Genomic DNA, 17,673 nt, shown 5'->3' on the forward strand with positions numbered 1-17,673 from the left:
TTTTTTTATAAAACTTACCTACATTCAAGTGTTGATAAAAAAGAATGCTTGAAGCTAGAATAAAACTGATGTTTTTGTTTAAAAGTAGAGGCTCTGTTCTTTATTTTTGATGTATTGCATGTTCAGATAATCATAAAACAAAGTATTGTGGGGGTCATGAACTTTTAGTGAAAATCAGCAAAAATGCTGGCGGTGGCTGTCAACTTTTTCATAAACGCTGGCGGGGAAAGAGTTAAAATTGTGTTTTAAGAGATTTAGGGTGCTTTCGCACTAGCACTTTTGGTGCGCACCCGGGTTCGATTGACGTCAGAGTTCGGTACGTTTGGATGATGTGAACGCTGTCTTCCGAACTCGGGTGCGCACCCACGAACCGTACCCGAGTCCGCTTAAAAAGGGTGGTCTGGGGTACGGTTCAAGTGAACTCCGGTACGGTTCGCTGCTGATGTGAACGCAATCGTACCAAATCATGGAACTGAACCGCTATTAATGACGTATTATTTGATAAAAATGTGTGTTTGTGTGTGTTTCACTCACTTTCCTGACGTTTATTAGTCAACATGTATGTAAATTTTATTATTTATTTTATTGTATTATTTTATCTGACTTCAGTCCTAACAGGGCATCACCCTTTTTTTAATTACATTTCCTTAATTTGTTTTCACTTGTTTCCCGGCATATGACTAAATAGATTATAGGCAAACAGTGTATACTGAAAAGTAATTTGCTCATACTGTTTCTGTTCCTCCTATTAGTTTGTCCCTGGAGATAAGAATGGAGCTTGTATAAAAGTGGTGCGGCCCATCTCACCGGGGGAGGAGATTACCAGTTACTATGGGGACAGCTTTTTTGGAGAGAATAATGAAATGTGTGAATGTTGCACATGTGAGAGGTGAGAGAATATACGTTAATACTGCTTCAAGGCCAATCTGCTGTGGGTATTATAGTGATGCGGGATCTATAACGCACAATTATCTCAATGGATGCTTGTAATTGGTCTGAACTGTATTAGGGTTTAATGTCAATTAGGTTTCTAATGACAGAAATACATTTAAAAGCCTTTTAAATCTGCTTTTATCACAACTCTAATGATGCCAATCGATGCAGGAGAGGAGAGGGATCATTTAAGAAGAGAGACCAGTCACCAGATGTGGCTTGCTCTGGGGATCCTTCAGGACAGAAATATGAGTTCAGAGAGACCGACCTAAGGCTTAACAGGAATAGGGGAAATGGCACCCCAAAGCCATTTCTCACTGTATCAAACTCCGGTATGCTTATGCCATTCATATTTAGTTGTTTTCTTATTACTTGTGTCCTGGAAAAAAATTTATATGTTCTGAGTGTAAAATTACAAGGGTTATAATTAAGCATCCCATGCAATTTCCTAATAAAGTGGTAAAAAGCCTGTATTGGCATAAGTTCATTATGGCCAACCGCTTAACTCTGGATGTCTATTCTTCTTGTCTCATTCTCTTGTCAGCCTTGCCAATGAGGAATACATATTCCCAACGGACAAAGAGGAACGCCCTTGTTTTGAGCAAGATGAGAAAGACTGATAGGTGGAGGAGGAGGGAGGAGCATTGCAAACAGGTGGAAAAGAGGACACAAAACCTCTTATCATCTTTTCCTCACCTCAAGCTAAAGGAGCTGAGCATCAGCCTCTATCAGCACAGCACAAATTTCCTATTAAGCTGTAAGGACCCCTTGAGCAAAGAAAGGGCCCTGCTATACCTAATTGAGAAAGTGCGACCAAAACCAGAGAGGATCACAAAGAACAGCAAATCTGTCTCTCCACCTCTCAGTAGTGCCAACATAAATGGACCGGAGGAGAGGAAAGATGAGGATGGAGACATGTTAAATGGAGACCCCGTAATTAGATTTAAACCCTTTACTCTTGAATGTGTTTCCAGTGTACATGAAAGAGACAGCATGAAGGCCAAGGGAGGTAACATTGATGCATCATCTGTCAGAATTGTCCACCAGGGCATTTCCTCAAGGACCAGGAATATTCTTCGTAGTCGTCTGAGCAGTCTCCAGACAAGGAGGCGATCTAAACTCTCCAGATTCAACAAAAGGAGGACCAGACTGATCAAATCCAATCCTAAACTCTCTACAGGGCAAAATGAATGCTCTGACTCACAGACACGAGATGGGAAGCAGCAAAAAAGAAGCAAGGTCGTGTCTATGGACACTACTAACCCTGTTGTAATCTCTCCAGGTAAACCATGTAATGATAAACATGTACACGTTGATGGAGACGCTGGGACTGACAGTGACAAATCATCACAAACAGAGAGCATGGTGATCAGAGAGACGCAGCAGAGTGTCTTTAGGGATTGCCTCAGGGAAGTGGCTGGTGATGTTAGTGCTTGTGTAGCTTCAGAGACCTCAGGGGATAACAAGCAAAACCACAGGCAGACTGTCTCTTCTAGCGCTGTTAGCGATACACCCTCCTTGTCTTCACCATCTCTTAATAGTCCTGTCTCTTTCCACTCAGGGTTAAATCGTTACCTCAGAGTCAGTCTGGTCAGGGTGGCTATCCCAGGAAAGCCAGAGGATGAAAGTACAGGTCAGAGGGAGGCAGACAGTAGAAGAGACAAGGTTACGGCACCAGCAGCAGCGTCAGTACAGCAGAGCACAAAATTTAATGGGAGCAAAGACGGCAATAGACAAGGTAAGAAAGGGGTGAAGGAGTTGTATTTCACACCAGTAAATATGGAGAGTGCAGATAAGTACTTAAAAGTAACATGTGATTTAGAGACTGGCAAAAACACAGTCACACAACCTGTTGCAAAAGAACTTGTGGATGCGTACGGTAAGGATAGCCACAGTGAGCATGAAATTGAAGGCAAGCAAGATAATAAAGTTGTAACGGTCGCGTCTGTTGAAGTTACAATTCCCAAAAATTCAGAAGTTGCTGTAAAGAAACGGAAAAGAGCCGATAAGGATGAGAAACAAGCACATGTTGAACGCATACCTGAGGTGCAGGATAAAGAAAGCATGATCAAGAAGCAGGAAGAAGTAATAGTTGAAGAAAATCACTTGAAAAAGAAAGTGGTAACAGCACGTTTTGGTAGCAGGACTGTTGTTGTTAAAGAGGCAAGGGTACTGCTGAAGGATATTAGAAAGAATTTGAGTTGCAAGTTTAGTCAACAAGATAAGGACGCTAATGACCACCAACCTCCGTGCAGTTACAGTGGTAAAAGAGAAGCTGATAATATAAAGACACTATCACTTACTGACAATAAAGAGACAAAGGACAAGCATGAAGCACTTAATAACGGGAATGAGAACCCTAATAAAGGACTCACGGCAGCTGATCATCCAAATATACATGAAGATACTCAAGTGAAACAGTCAGAAAACACTTTGATTTCCTCAGAACCTCTATCCATGTGCAAGGTTTCTCTGGATCACAGTCCCCAGAGCAGCATTCCCTTAAAGAAACGAGCATTTCGAGAATCGCTTGATACAGACCCAGAACAGGATATTAATGTTCCTGCAACGCCATGTACTGATGTCAGTAAAGGCAAAGAACTCAATTCGGACAATCTGTTACCTAAGCCAAGCGAAAGCAGCAGTGTGGATACAACATTGTTGAAACATTCAGAATCAAGTTTAACTCTCAAAGCCAATGTTGGGTCCAAAAAGCGTGGCTCATCCAAGTTGATAAAGACTTCGTCTAAACAATACTGTAAAGCTCTTCAGAGTGCTCATCGTGGACCAGGGAGAAGCAATGTCAGAGTTCCTGAATGCAGAGATGGCACAAGTAATGTACATGTTTGTGAGAGGACAATCAATGACCCTAAGCATGAAACATCTAAAATGACAGAAGCAGACAATTGCAACATGGGAGAGGAGAACCAAGCGAAAAGTGACAAAAGAGTAGAAGGAAGAAAGAAAGGACCAGGGGACTGTGAGATTACAGATAATATTGAGCATGCCGTCAGTGATGAGTTGTCTACCTCAAATGTTTCGGATAACACGGAAGAAGAGCAGAAGCTTATCCGCAGAATCCGCCTTAAGAGGAAGAGGGGAAAGGAGTGGGCAATGGAGTGTACGGATGAGGCAAAAAGTGTTGCGGACAAGTCAAGCCCACAGCAATGCTTGGCTTTAGTTGACCCTTTTAGGGCCATTTTGGATTCTGTCTCAATTTTAAATGCAGAAATGGAGAGAATTCGGGGTCATGGGGAGGCCGATAACGGCGTAGGTTTGGAGAAAGCCACCAAAGCAGTTCAAGACGTGCTGGAACATTGCAGAAAAGAATGTGCAGCTAAGCCATGTAAAAGACAACAAAAACTATCGGCTGTTTGCATTAACAAGAAGAACGTTAGTACACCAAAAGAAATTGTTCAAGACAGTAGTGATGTTACCGACAAGCAAATACAACAAAAATCATCTGACCCAAAAATTGAGGCAGACGTTGATGACATTAAACCGTTGCCTCTGATTAGATTGTGCAGGAGAGCTGAAGGCAAGTGGGAGGTGGAGTGGAAAGAAGCTCACAGTGAAGATGGGAGCACTGATACTGTGCACGGGGAGCCAGAGAAATTAACATCTGTCTTCTCTACAGCAGCAATAGTGGAGCAGATGCCTCTCGGCAATGTTAAAGACGAAAACCCGTCTCAGTGCCAGCAACTAATGGCGGGGCGTAGTTGTACCAAGGGGACAGAGACCTTCAGAGATCCACTGAGTTTTGAGACTTCACCCTTACCATTATCCCTTTCACCTTTGTCACTTTACTCTCCCTGTTATGATGGGCTGGCAGGAGTTAGTAATGTCAGTGGGAGTATTCAAGCAAAAGAGAATGTAAGAGAGCAGGTGTCAGACAATTTCGATAGTCTCAAGCCTGGAGTTAGTAGAAGTGACAATAAAGAAAGCAATGACATTTGCTTGAGTCACAATTTGTTACAGATTAATAAAAGTCTGTCAAAACTCCAGGCTCTGAGCCAGTCACAGGTATGCGAGAAAAGTGTGCCCACTAATACCAGTGTAACCGCCTCTCAGATTCAGTCTCCTCCCATTTCTCCCTTTTCCACCGATTGTGGCTTTAGTAACTATTCTGAAGATGTGCTGGAGTTTCCATGTTTAAATCTCGAAAGCTACGATCAGATGCCTGCACAAAACAACTTGGCAGGCTCTTTAATAGATTACTATCCTGGTGAACCACATAACACCGGGTCCTTCAGCAGCCCCTTTTCCCAAAGTCCCACTGATGCATGGGATCCGGAGACCCCTTACCTAGGATCCCCAAGCCCAGTGAGTAACTTCAGTAGTGATGAGGAGCTAAGTTTCCCGGATATTGTCTTTGCTCAGTCTGACACATCCTCATCTATTGGTGCATCACAACTCAGTCTCTTCAAAGATAAGCTCTGTAATACAGCCACGAGTTCTGCTCCTCTTCAAGACCCCGAGAAAGATCTGTACTTGTCTGATGGCGAGTTGTCAAAAACTCCCATAGAGCTCCAGGTCCAGGAAGTTTCAGCAACACAGTTTCTCCCCAAAGACTTGACAATGTTTAACAATGCATCTACAAGTGCTAAACAGCCTGGGCACCCAAATTCACGCCTGCATCCTCAGGATAAAAAGTTAAACTTTCTTGATTCCATTGTGAACTTGAAGTCCTCAGAGTCAGGCCTTGCTAAAATTGACGTTAAAGACTATGGACCTCTCAACCTGCATAGCTCAAAGGCTAAATACGAATCTGTCTTTCCAAACCAGTCAACACAAAGTCTACATGGTGCTGGACCTCAGAGTAACCTTGTTACACCCTTCCATGCTGATTATCCAGGTGCATTCAGCTCTGGTAATGCACTTTTTCGTAGCAATGACAAGAAGCTTCCTTTTTTTTCAAACCCCAAGAATGTCTTGAAAAACGAGGAAGGCCAGAATGCTTGTCGAGTTTCTGTGGCTGCAGGCAGCTCAAAATCTCACAACAACCTGGAAAGCGTCTATGCTTGTCCAGGTCCATCAAGCTCTCACAGTGGAAAAGAGTCTTCTGCTAGATGTCCTAATGCTGGGTTCTCAAGATTGGCTGAAAATCTGCAAAAAAAACCAAAGAATGTCCCTTCCAAACAGTACCCTGCTAATCCCGGTCCGCAAGGTGATCGCATTCACCCTGTTTACTTTATCAGCTCTAGCAAAACCACAACAAACTTTTTCAAGAACAATGCAGGCCTAAAGTCCCAGATCTCAAGAAATGATAAAGATCCATCTCTGTCCTCCGCGTTTTTATTTCCCTCATCTCAAGGTTCTCAATCTTACAGTACATCACAAAGCAAACTCTCAAAATTGGAAAAACCCCATGCTGTTGTGGCTCCCACTCAAAACACTCAACTTTCTGGAGTGTCTTCTATCCAGCCCAATAAGAATCAGATGTGTTCAAACATTTCTCACTGTGATTCTTCCGATTTCAACTTCAGCTCCTCTCTTTCACCTCCTGCGTCGCAGCACAGCAGTCCTCATCTGGGATACAGAGAATCCTCAATCCATGGGGTCCCTTTGATTAAAACTCAGTCAACTACCTTTGAACACAGTCAAACTCCTCACCAGTCTTATGTAGTGAACTTCACCGGAGATCATTCTCTGACCCTGGGCTACAGTGAGGATGGTGAAAGCTTGAATTATTCTGGTTCAGGACCTGCAAATTACACTTATCATTGTCTTATGGAGCCTTCGGGAACTCAAGGAAGGCTGGTTGTAGAAGCGTGTGGTCCCTCAAACTTCTCACCTCCTCCCTCTGTGAGTAGGTTTGCAGGGTCTAAAGTCCACGCAGGCCAAAACAGTAAGGATCAGCAGCATCAGGGGACAGGAACTCACCCATGTAATTCTCTACACTTCTCCACCTCCCACTCGCAAAGCACCCCCATAACGGAACGCAAGCCTAAGAGACTTAGGCTTGTGGTGACTGACGGTACAGTGGATCTGGACCTACAATATACTGATTAATAACGACCATTTGTCATTGATATGCTGAGACTTTATTTATTTCAAACAACTTCAATGTAATAAGATGTTCTTTTTGTTTTCATTAAACTTGTATTATGTAAAATGTCCTGTTCTTAGCATCGAAACAGATTTTCTTGAAATATTTAAAGACATATTTTTATTAGCACACTTGCTCAGTTATTTGTATGCTACATGATGAATTTTCTTTAGTACCTTATTATAGAAGATAATATTTTCATGCTAGTGGTTCTGTATTAAAACAGAGAAAAATAGATATTCTGTTCGTCCTGTAGTACATTAGACTTGCCACATGGTGGGGATGTTCTCCACAATGTGAAAATTCTCTGTTTCCTCCTAGCCTTTTCAGTTCGGAGTTAGCAGTCTAGATTGCAGAACATGTGACCGATCATATGTGAGAAAAAGAAGTGTGGCTGGCAACTTGCACAGTTCAGTGGGTTAGCACATGAAGGACCAGAGCAGGGAGCGTGTGCTTTTAATTTAGGGTTGTTTGAAAGCCCATTTGTCAAGTTAAATGAGAGTGTGCACCACTGACTGCACAAATATTTGTGAGACATATGACAAACACATACTTTGAGCAGCTCTCAGGTGTCCTGTATTTGGTTTAGGGGATTCCTGCATGTCATTAAAGGACTGCAGCAGCTGCTACATTAAATGCATATTTCAATCACGGCAATTTCAGCATCTTTATCATCTGTGGTGTCATTTATTTGAATAGACTCCCATCTTTTCCACACAAATCAAACACACTTTGCAAGCACAAATGTGTTTTGGCATTGGATGCCCTTTTTAACACCAAACATTTGTCTATATCAGCTTCATGGGGTTTTGTATCATATTGGGCATTGCTTTGGTACATTGGGCCAATGCATAATTACTTAGTTACCACTTGTATTACTCTAGAGAGATGTTTAGTGCCCTTTGGAGCTGATCCTTGATCAGACTCACTTAACACTTACAGAATATTGTTACGATAATGTACTGTAGTCCTACAGGCCACCAAGACCCAAAAGCTGACATCATCTCCAACCGTATATATTGTGTTGGGTTTTTAGTTTTTACTTCCCCAGTACATGTCAGATATGAAATGCGTTTGTTGGTTTCTTCTCAGTTTTAATAGTTACAGACATGAGAGAGCCCTGGGCTGTCCTACATGTTTATAACGTAGTTTGTGTTAAGCCTTGGTCTATGAAAAGCCAGTGTATTATATTTATTTAAATATGTTCTTAAAGGGATAGTTCACCCAAAAATGAAAATTCTGTCATTATTTACTCACCCTCATGTCTTTTCAAACCCATAAGACCTTCGTTCATCTTCGGAACACAAATTAAGATATTTTTGATGGAATCTGAGAGCTGTCTGACCCTGCATAGACAGCAATACAACTGAAATGAGATCTGTAAAATAATCCTTGTGACATCAAGGGTTCAACCGTAATTTTATGAAGATACGAGAATAATCTGTTTCCTACGTTGTTGTGATTTAATCTGAACGAAAACAGCGTATTCGTGTGACGCAGCTGACACAGAACAGCATACGCTGTTTACGTCCAGCGGATATTCTCCTAAATGGCGTTAAAGGGTGACGCGGAGGAGACGAATTGTTGAATAAAGTGTTTTTTTTTTTTTTCTTTTGCACACAAAAAGTATTCTCGTAGCTTCGTATATTGCTGTCTATGCAGAGTCAGACAGCTCTCAGATTCCATCAAAAATATCTTAATTTGTGTTCCGAAGATGAACGAAGGTCTTACGGGTTTGAAACGACATGAGGGTGAGTAATTAATGACAGAATTTTAATTTTTGGGTGAACTAACCCTTTAACATGGTGCTTCAATATAACTGAATTTTTTGATTGTACTGAACTTAATGTATATTACCGTTTTTTAATATCTACAATTCAGATGTCTTTTTTCCGGTATGTCTTGTATGGCCATCCTGTTTGTTACTTAGGACATTTGAGATAAATTTTAAATTGTAATGTTCAACTGTAAAATTGTAAAAAAAAAAAAAAAAAAATGAAATTAATGCAATTAAAATGAAACGATTTTAAATGAAACTGTTCATGGTATTTTATTTTATCTATCTATCTATCTATCTATCTATCTCAAAATGAATGTTTCTTTTGAAAAGGGCAATTCTCTCATTAATTCTTATTGATTTATTATTATTATATTGATTAGGCCTTGTATGGTTTTATTAGGAGATTAATCTGACTGAAGAGTCTATATATTTCCTTTTTCAACTCTGCTGATAAAGCCATTTAAGTTTCATCAGTGTTCTCAAAGAGTGCTACCAGTAGGTATTCAAGGTTACAGGTCTTTTCTGCAGTGTCTGAATTGGCCTATTTGCTGCAAAGACTATATAAATGACTAGCCATAGGAGAGAGAAGGGAACATTAAAATAATCTGTATATCATCTACTCGCAAACACATACAAATGCATAAGCATTTGACGTGTTCCACCCACAATGCATCTTTATCGTAAGCACTGTCTTTTATCAATCACTGCAGCTCATTCAGATTTAACCCGTCACTAAGCTTTTTTTTTTGTTTCCTCACTTCTTTTCATCTTATTCTGGTTGTTTGCACTGTCTTGCATGCATATTTAAAATGTGCACTTTATTTTTCTGCTTTCCTAATATCTTACAGCTAATCTTTTGATGTTTTTTCCTCCTCTTCTTTTTGTTTTAGCCATCTTTTTCCGAACTATTTATCTGTCTACATTCCTTGTTTGTTCATTCATTTTTATTCATGCCATATTTTCACCCAGCTGCCTCTGTTACAGTACTTCTGGTTCTTCCTCATCCCTCAATCCTTCTTTCAACCCTTTGTCCACTTCCTTTTTGTTTCTTATCGCCTGTTCATCCCCTTTCCCCATTCTTGACCCATTTTCTCTTCTCTCAACAGTGAGCAGAGGGTTAACTCTGAAACCAAGTGGAACAGCTTTTTTCATAACGAGGACACAGGCAGCAAAGCAGTGGATATTGAGGCGGTGAAAGGCTGAACCTTCGAGGCACTGCGGAAAACACTGTAGGACCGAAAAACCTTGCTGTATCACCATGACTTCCTTTGCACAGATGTAACAATTCGTAAACCCGGGCTCCAGTTTACTGCAAAAGCAGGTGACGAAAGACCTCAACATTCAATTCTTGCTGTTGACTCAGATCTGGTGACCCAAGGTTTTGCTTCTTTTGAAGACACTGCCTTGCTCACTGGCAAATGTTACAGGCGGGTTTGTGCCACAAAAGAGATGTACAGTAGCATCCTCCATTTTATCCAGCTTCAGTGTGAGACAGGCGCTAGCCCACTTGATTCATCTGTGCTTTCGTCTCTTTTTGAATTATTCAATAATCCTTTCCTACACCCAACCATCCTTTCTCCCTCCCTCCCTCCCACCTTCCTGTACACGTAATGTTACTTAACATTTACAGTTTAAAATGGCTAAATTAACCTTTCCATCTGTTCCCTGATGGTAACTCCAACCATATCTCTCCATCCCCGTTTTATGCTCGTTCTATCAGATGAAAATGAAATCTTTAAAACTGAGCCATTAAAAGATGTTCCTTGGTAATTGGTACGCGATTATATTTTGAAATGAATCAATTATTAAAATCGTATTCTTTTATTTAAGAGGTCCGATCATTTAAGTATTTTCTGCCAGAAGGCTTTATTCAGTGTCCTTTTCCCTCTCTGTTTTTTTGTCTAATTTTAAGTTCGCAGTGCTACAGTTCAACATTCAGTTTCAACAAGCTCTCCAGAATAGTATGTGATGTTTCTAACTCTGAAGTGTAAATGTACTAAAAGTTATAACATCATCTCTAAATGAAGAACCAGTGACCTCCCTTAGAGAGCCGTGTATATGGCGCTATTTAGCAGCCTGAAAGCTTGTTGTCATATCCACAGAGGGTGGAAATGGATGGATAATAGATTAGGACAGTGGAAAGGAGGAGGCACTTTCACCCCTTTAGATTTGAAACAGGCAAAGCGGACAAACTGCCATACAGTATTCGTGTTTGTAGAGATTGAAATCGATCCAGAAGTGAATGATGAATTCTTTCCTTAACTGGACGTTCAAGTTCCACAATGTCTCAGTGCTAATTTAGCAGACAATTGTATATTGAATTACTTGCCCTATGACATTAAGCTATTTGTAAGCTGTCTCAATCAGTGTCTTTTTGCCAGTGGTTTTGAGCGTGTCTGCTGGAGATAGAATGATCAAACAGAGTTAGCGTTAATGTAATATGTAAACACAATTATATTAACCAAAGCCTTTTTGGATTGGTTTGGAAGTGATTTAAGTGTTTGGATGTGACAGACTAAGATGTTCGAGTCAGGTACATCTGGTGTAAAACAGCTATACTTAATTCTCAGAAACAGTTGTGTGATGAAGGAAAAGAGAGACAAGGAATAGCTATGAATCTCAAAGAGGAAGATGGGTTGAAGGAATTTTTGCTAGTAGCGACTTAATGGATGAGTAAGGAAAGATGTATGAAGGAGTTTCAGAGACACAGCACCTAGTGCTATAAAGCAAAGTAAATGGTAGAAGTGATGAAAGCTTGATAACGACAGTGGATGAAAATAGTGAGGGATGGAAGCGAGGAATTTGTAGATGGAAGTTAAAAGCCAGACTGATTTAATGTTGAAGGAAGAAAATATTTGCCCAAGTAGCAGGAGACATAAAAAGAAGTGATGGAGCCATAAAGGCAAGACTTTGCAGTGGAGAAATGTTTTTGTTGCGACAATAGCAGGTGCAGAAATGACTATCATATGTTCACTATTGCACTACTGTACCACAAAAATCTTAGAGCAGCATTGTCACTGATTATTGTTAAGTTATTGGTCTGGTTTGATTTGTTGTGAATTGTCACCAGATTTTTTTTTTTTTTTTAATTGCTGCACAGTTATGCAAACTGATACACAGTCCATTTCAGACAACTTTATAGTCTGTCTTGTCTCACACATTGATTTTCAGTCATGCGTGGATTCATGATGGTCTCGCATTAGGGTGCATCAGAAAATCCAAAATGTAGAAATGTTTTGGCCTCATATCTAATGCATGCCATATCAAGTAATAAACATTATGGTCAAATTTCATATTTTAAATTGTATATTTACCAGGACAACCTCACCCGAAAAATCAAGTACAAGTACGAAAAATTGTACAAGTACGTACAATTATGAAGCTTAGCATTTGCAATTCAATATTTATGAGTTTCAACAAAACTTTTAGCATCATTGTGCTCTAGCAACATTAACAAACCTATAATACAGTTAAAAGTATATCACTTATTACATTCTTTGACAGTAAAACATCAAAAATCATTGTCATTTCATACTGTACAACAGTGAAAATGACATGTAGCAGAGTATGATAACCCATATTCTGAATTTGTGCTCTGCATTTAACCCATCCAAGTGCACACACACACACACACACACACACACAGCACTGAGTAGTGTATTCAGCTGATGTACCAAATAATGTATGTATTCAGAGACCCTTTCCTTTGAAATCTGTTCACAAGTGGTCACAAAAGATTTGAGATGTTGCGACCAGGGTCACTTATTGATTCTGCTACATTGTCGTGTGTAGGGGTCTGTTAAATAGCAAGCGAGATAAAGGTAAAGGTATGAAAGCTGTCACTGGGCCGGTACCTTTTCAAAAGGTACACCTTTGTACCTAAAGGGTCCATATTGGTACCTAAAAGATACAAATGTGTACTCTGCCTCAGTGACATCTTTTGTACCCTTTTTCCTGAGCGAGTACTTATTTTGGCAAAGGCCCCTGTAGTATTATTTCCCCACCACTTTTTACTTCTGTCTTTGCTGTTTCCTACCTCTCTACATTCCTCTGTCCTAATAAGCACTCACTGAACCTTTCAATCCCATCTATAATATCTATAATTAATTACATTTATAACCCCTCTTACTTTATTGCCCCTCCATTTTTCTCCCTCTTTCCTTCCCCAAGCTAATAAGTGGTTCACTCCTCCTCTTGCAGACCTCAATTCATGTTTTAACACAGTTGGCCTTTGCTGCAGAGCCGCATCTAAAGGAGTGCTCGCTCATGAAACCGCTATTACCGCGTCTTCCTCAGTAGTCTTCGCCCCATGCTGCGAATTGCTTTCTTTTGTTTCCTTGTAATGAATTTAGCCTGAGTTCACTTTATTGCTTTGTGCAGAATGTGTAGCCTGATGAATTTTTCATTTCATCTCTCTCCTTCTCTCATGCCATCCTCAGAAACCGCCATAGTCTAAGACATCTCCTCCTCGTCCTCAGCCAAAAGTCCAGAACTCCTCACAACATCAAAGAAAGCCGGAGAGAAGGAGAGCGGGAAGGAGGGGTTTGCCTTGTATCTGGGTTCTGATGGAGAAGACGGTGGAGGAGAGGGGGAGGGGCAAAAGCGATTGACAGAGATAGAAGAGAGAGAGAGAGAGAGAGAGAGAGAGAGAAAGGCAGGTATGGAGGGAGGGAAACAAGAGGATGAGAGAGGAACGAAGCCAACCAACCAGCTGAAAGAGAACGAGCGATCGGGGCTGTTTGAACGTGGCAGGGAGAAAAGGAGGGAGGAGGGAAAGAGAGAGTGTGAGATCGTTTGTCAGAACCGAGGAAATAGAAGTGTTACTATTGCACAGCAACTGGAACGGTGTCTGCCCGCTGAGGATATGCATTGGCTCCCAGCGCTCACCGGCTCGCAGGACACGCTCTAAAATGTAATTTCCAAAGGCCTAATTGTTGCCGCAGTGATTTATTTTCCTCCATTTCATTTTTCTTTCTTTTTTTTTTGTTTTATCTGCCTTCTCTCTCTCCTCTCCTTCTCTTTTTGTCGTTGTTGTATTTTTCCCCCCCGTTTTTTTTTTTTTTACCAGTGGTCAAATTTCATATTTTAAATTGTATATTTACCAGGACAACCTCACCCGAAAAATCAAGTACAAGTACGAAAAATTGTACAAGTACGTACAATTATGAAGCTTAGCATTTGCAATTCAATATTTATGAGTTTCAACAAAACTTTTAGCATCATTGTGCTCTAGCAACATTAACAAACCTATAATACAGTTAAAAGTATATCACTTATTACATTCTTTGACAGTAAAACATCAAAAATCATTGTCATTTCATACTGTACAACAGTGAAAATGACATGTAGCAGAGTATGATAACCCATATTCTGAATTTGTGCTCTGCATTTAACCCATCCAAGTGCACACACACACACACACACACACACACAGCACTGAGTAGTGAGTGTGGGTATGTGGAACTGGTAGACATTCATTTATATATATATATATATATTGCACATTTGCTGTGTGACTTGAGTGGAACGACTTTATGCTAGGGCCAAAGTGAAACTCTTACATTAGATTTTTTGATGCATCGTATCTCACATGCTATAAATTAGATCTCTAATGCACACATAATCATATACCTTCACACATGTGACAAGACAAACTCCATACTGATTTAACTGAACACAAGCTGAACATGGTGCCAGACAGTCACACGGACATGTAAACCTGGTATTGACGTCAGGATTAGACAAAACTCATAACTAAAAAATTGGCCCCCTTTCAACTGATGAGTTGGACTTTGAGTTGAATTAACTTGAATTAACGGAACTGAATTGCCATGAAGCTGAATTTCAATTCAGAGAAATTCATGACCGACTGGAAAATTAAACGTTCTTCCACCCTAATCTATCTGTAGAATTTTTAAAACCTTTGATTTCTTTTTCTTGTTTCATTGTTTTTGAGGTTATAATAAATTAATTAATAACATTTATGTAATTTATTTTAATTTATTTCTCTTTAATAGAAGAGCACCAGCACCTTTTTTTAAGTAGCCCCTCTATATTAAGATTTTTTATGTAAAAAATCTATATGTAAAATTAAATACTGAAAAAAAAGTAAAAAAAATAAAATTATATATATATATATATATGTATATATACAGTGGGTACGGAAAGTATTCAGACCCCCTTAAATTTTTCACGCTGTGGGGGTGTTTTTCAGCTGCAGGGACAGGACGACTGGTTGCATTCGAGGGAAAGATGAATGCGGCCAAGTACAGGGATATCCTGGATGAAAACCTTCTCCAGAGTGCTCAGGACCTCATACTGGGCCGAAGGTTTACCTTCCAACAAGAGAATGACCCTAAGCACACAGCTAAAATAACGAAGGAGTGGCTTCACAACGACTCTGTGACTGTTCTTGAATGGCCCAGCCAGAGCCCTGACTTAAACCCAGTTGAGCATCTCTGGAGAGACCTAAAAATGGCTGTCCACCAACGTTTACCATCCAACCTGACAGAACTGGAGAGGATCTGCAAGGAGGAATGGCAGAGGATCGCCAAATCCAGGTGTGAAAAACTTGTTGCATCAAAAAGACTCATGGCTGTATTAGATCAAAAGGGTGCTTCTACTAAATACTGAGCAAAGGGTCTGAATACTTAGGACCGTGTGATATTTCAGTTTTTCTTTTTTAATTAATCTGCAAAAATGTCAACAATTCTGTGTTTTTCTGTCAATATGGGGTGCTGTGTGTACATTAATGAGGAAAAAAAATTAACTTAAATGATTTTAGCAAATGGCTGCAATATAACAAAGAGTGAAAAATTTAAGGGGGTCTGAATACTTTCCGTACCCACTGTATATATATATATATATATATTATCAACATGCAGTGCACTTAGTATGTATTCAGCTGATGTACCAAATAATGTATGTATTCAGAGACCCTTTCCTTTGAAATCTGTTCACAAGTGGTCACAAAAGATTTGAGATGTTGCGACCAGGGTCACTTATTGATTCTGCTACATTGTCGTGTGTAGGGGTCTGTTAAATAGCAAGCGAGATAAAGGTAAAGGTATGAAAGCTGTCACTGGGCCGGTACCTTTTCAAAAGGTACACCTTTGTACCTAAAGGGTCCATATTGGTACCTAAAAGATACAAATGTGTACTCTGCCTCAGTGACATCTTTTGTACCCTTTTTCCTGAGCGAGTACTTATTTTGGCAAAGGCCCCTGTAGTATTATTTCCCCACCACTTTTGACTTCTGTCTTTGCTGTTTCCTACCTCTCTACATTCCTCTGTCCTAATAAGCACTCACTGAACCTTTCAATCCCATCTATAATATCTATAATTAATTACATTTATAACCCCTCTTACTTTATTGCCCCTCCATTTTTCTCCCTCTTTCCTTCCCCAAGCTAATAAGTGGTTCACTCCTCCTCTTGCAGACCTCAATTCATGTTTTAACACAGTTGGCCTTTGCTGCAGAGCCGCATCTAAAGGAGTGCTCGCTCATGAAACCGCTATTACCGCGTCTTCCTCAGTAGTCTTCGCCCCATGCTGCGAATTGCTTTCTTTTGTTTCCTTGTAATGAATTTAGCCTGAGTTCACTTTATTGCTTTGTGCAGAATGTGTAGCCTGATGAATTTTTCATTTCATCTCTCTCCTTCTCTCATGCCATCCTCAGAAACCGCCATAGTCTAAGACATCTCCTCCTCGTCCTCAGCCAAAAGTCCAGAACTCCTCACAACATCAAAGAAAGCCGGAGAGAAGGAGAGCGGGAAGGAGGGGTTTGCCTTGTATCTGGGTTCTGATGGAGAAGACGGTGGAGGAGAGGGGGAGGGGCAAAAGCGATTGACAGAGATAGAAGAGAGAGAGAGAGAGAGAGAGAGAGAGAGAAAGGCAGGTATGGAGGGAGGGAAACAAGAGGATGAGAGAGGAACGAAGCCAACCAACCAGCTGAAAGAGAACGAGCGATCGGGGCTGTTTGAACGTGGCAGGGAGAAAAGGAGGGAGGAGGGAAAGAGAGAGTGTGAGATCGTTTGTCAGAACCGAGGAAATAGAAGTGTTACTATTGCACAGCAACTGGAACGGTGTCTGCCCGCTGAGGATATGCATTGGCTCCCAGCGCTCACCGGCTCGCAGGACACGCTCTAAAATGTAATTTCCAAAGGCCTAATTGTTGCCGCAGTGATTTATTTTCCTCCATTTCATTTTTCTTTCTTTTTTTTTTGTTTTATCTGCCTTCTCTCTCTCCTCTCCTTCTCTTTTTGTCGTTGTTGTATTTTTCCCCCCCGTTTTTTTTTTTTTTTACCAGCTGCTGGATTTTCCCCTTCTTTTATAACTGCTGTCATTCTCTCCATTTACAAAGGAGGGATCTACAAATAGAGGCAACCACAGCAAGACAGTAAGTGGGGCTTCTTTCTCCTTACGCCTGTGCCAGGGGGGTGCATGGAATGGGAGGCTGTGAAAATGTGCGGAGGATGAGCGATGAATGGATCCCGAAAGGGCTTATGAGTGTAGACGCTGGCTGGTGGTTTGCCATTTAAAGTTGAGCCATTCAGATCTGGAAATATGAGCTATTGGGAAACAGAGGCGACCCGTGCATGCGCTGTGTCTGTTGTACAGAGTGAATGATGTGAGGTGATCAGACTGGGCTGGTGGTGCTTGTTATCTGTAGTTTGGCTGCAGCAGCTTGAGAATCTGATCTTCCTTTAAAGAGACAGAGGTTCGCTTAAAACAGGAGGTGCACAGAAAGAATAGGTGAATACTGCATCAGCAGGGAGTAAGTTTTTCTGGATATATATTTGGCATTGCTGTGAGAGAAAGAGCTTGGCACAGAAAGATCATCATAATGACAAGTAAATGATACAAATCAGCAGAGTGTAATGTTTTTTTCTCCTCTGTATTTTAAAGGGAG

General features: G+C 40.6%; 2 protein-coding genes across 3 annotated transcripts in view; both read left to right on the forward strand.

The window, feature by feature from the left end:
• The window catches only part of LOC107729507 (serine-rich adhesin for platelets-like), a 19,236-nt gene extending 11,032 nt beyond the window's left edge, over positions 1-8,204 (forward strand). The window contains exons 1-3 of one of the 2 annotated variants that reach the window (XM_016540047.1): positions 677-889; positions 1,105-1,265; positions 1,478-8,204. In XM_016540047.1, coding sequence (XP_016395533.1) covers positions 864-889; positions 1,105-1,265; positions 1,478-6,945 — 5,655 coding nt within the window. In that variant the 5' untranslated portion in view covers positions 677-863 and the 3' untranslated portion in view covers positions 6,946-8,204. Of the gene's footprint in view, positions 1-676; positions 890-1,104; positions 1,266-1,477 lie in introns of those variants that run through there. The other variant, XM_016540046.1, reaches the window with a different exon arrangement.
• Positions 8,205-16,930: 8,726 nt separating this feature from the next.
• The window catches only part of LOC107729430 (SH3 and multiple ankyrin repeat domains protein 1-like), a 121,545-nt gene continuing 120,802 nt past the window's right edge, over positions 16,931-17,673 (forward strand). The window contains 1 exon segment of the mRNA XM_016539916.1: positions 16,931-17,160. The gene's annotated coding sequence lies outside the window, so the exon portion shown is untranslated.

Source organism: Sinocyclocheilus rhinocerous, unplaced genomic scaffold (assembly GCF_001515625.1).
Source record: "Sinocyclocheilus rhinocerous isolate Xijiao unplaced genomic scaffold, SAMN03320098_v1.1 scaffold697, whole genome shotgun sequence".
NCBI classification, from domain to species: Eukaryota; Metazoa; Chordata; class Actinopteri; order Cypriniformes; family Cyprinidae; genus Sinocyclocheilus; species Sinocyclocheilus rhinocerous.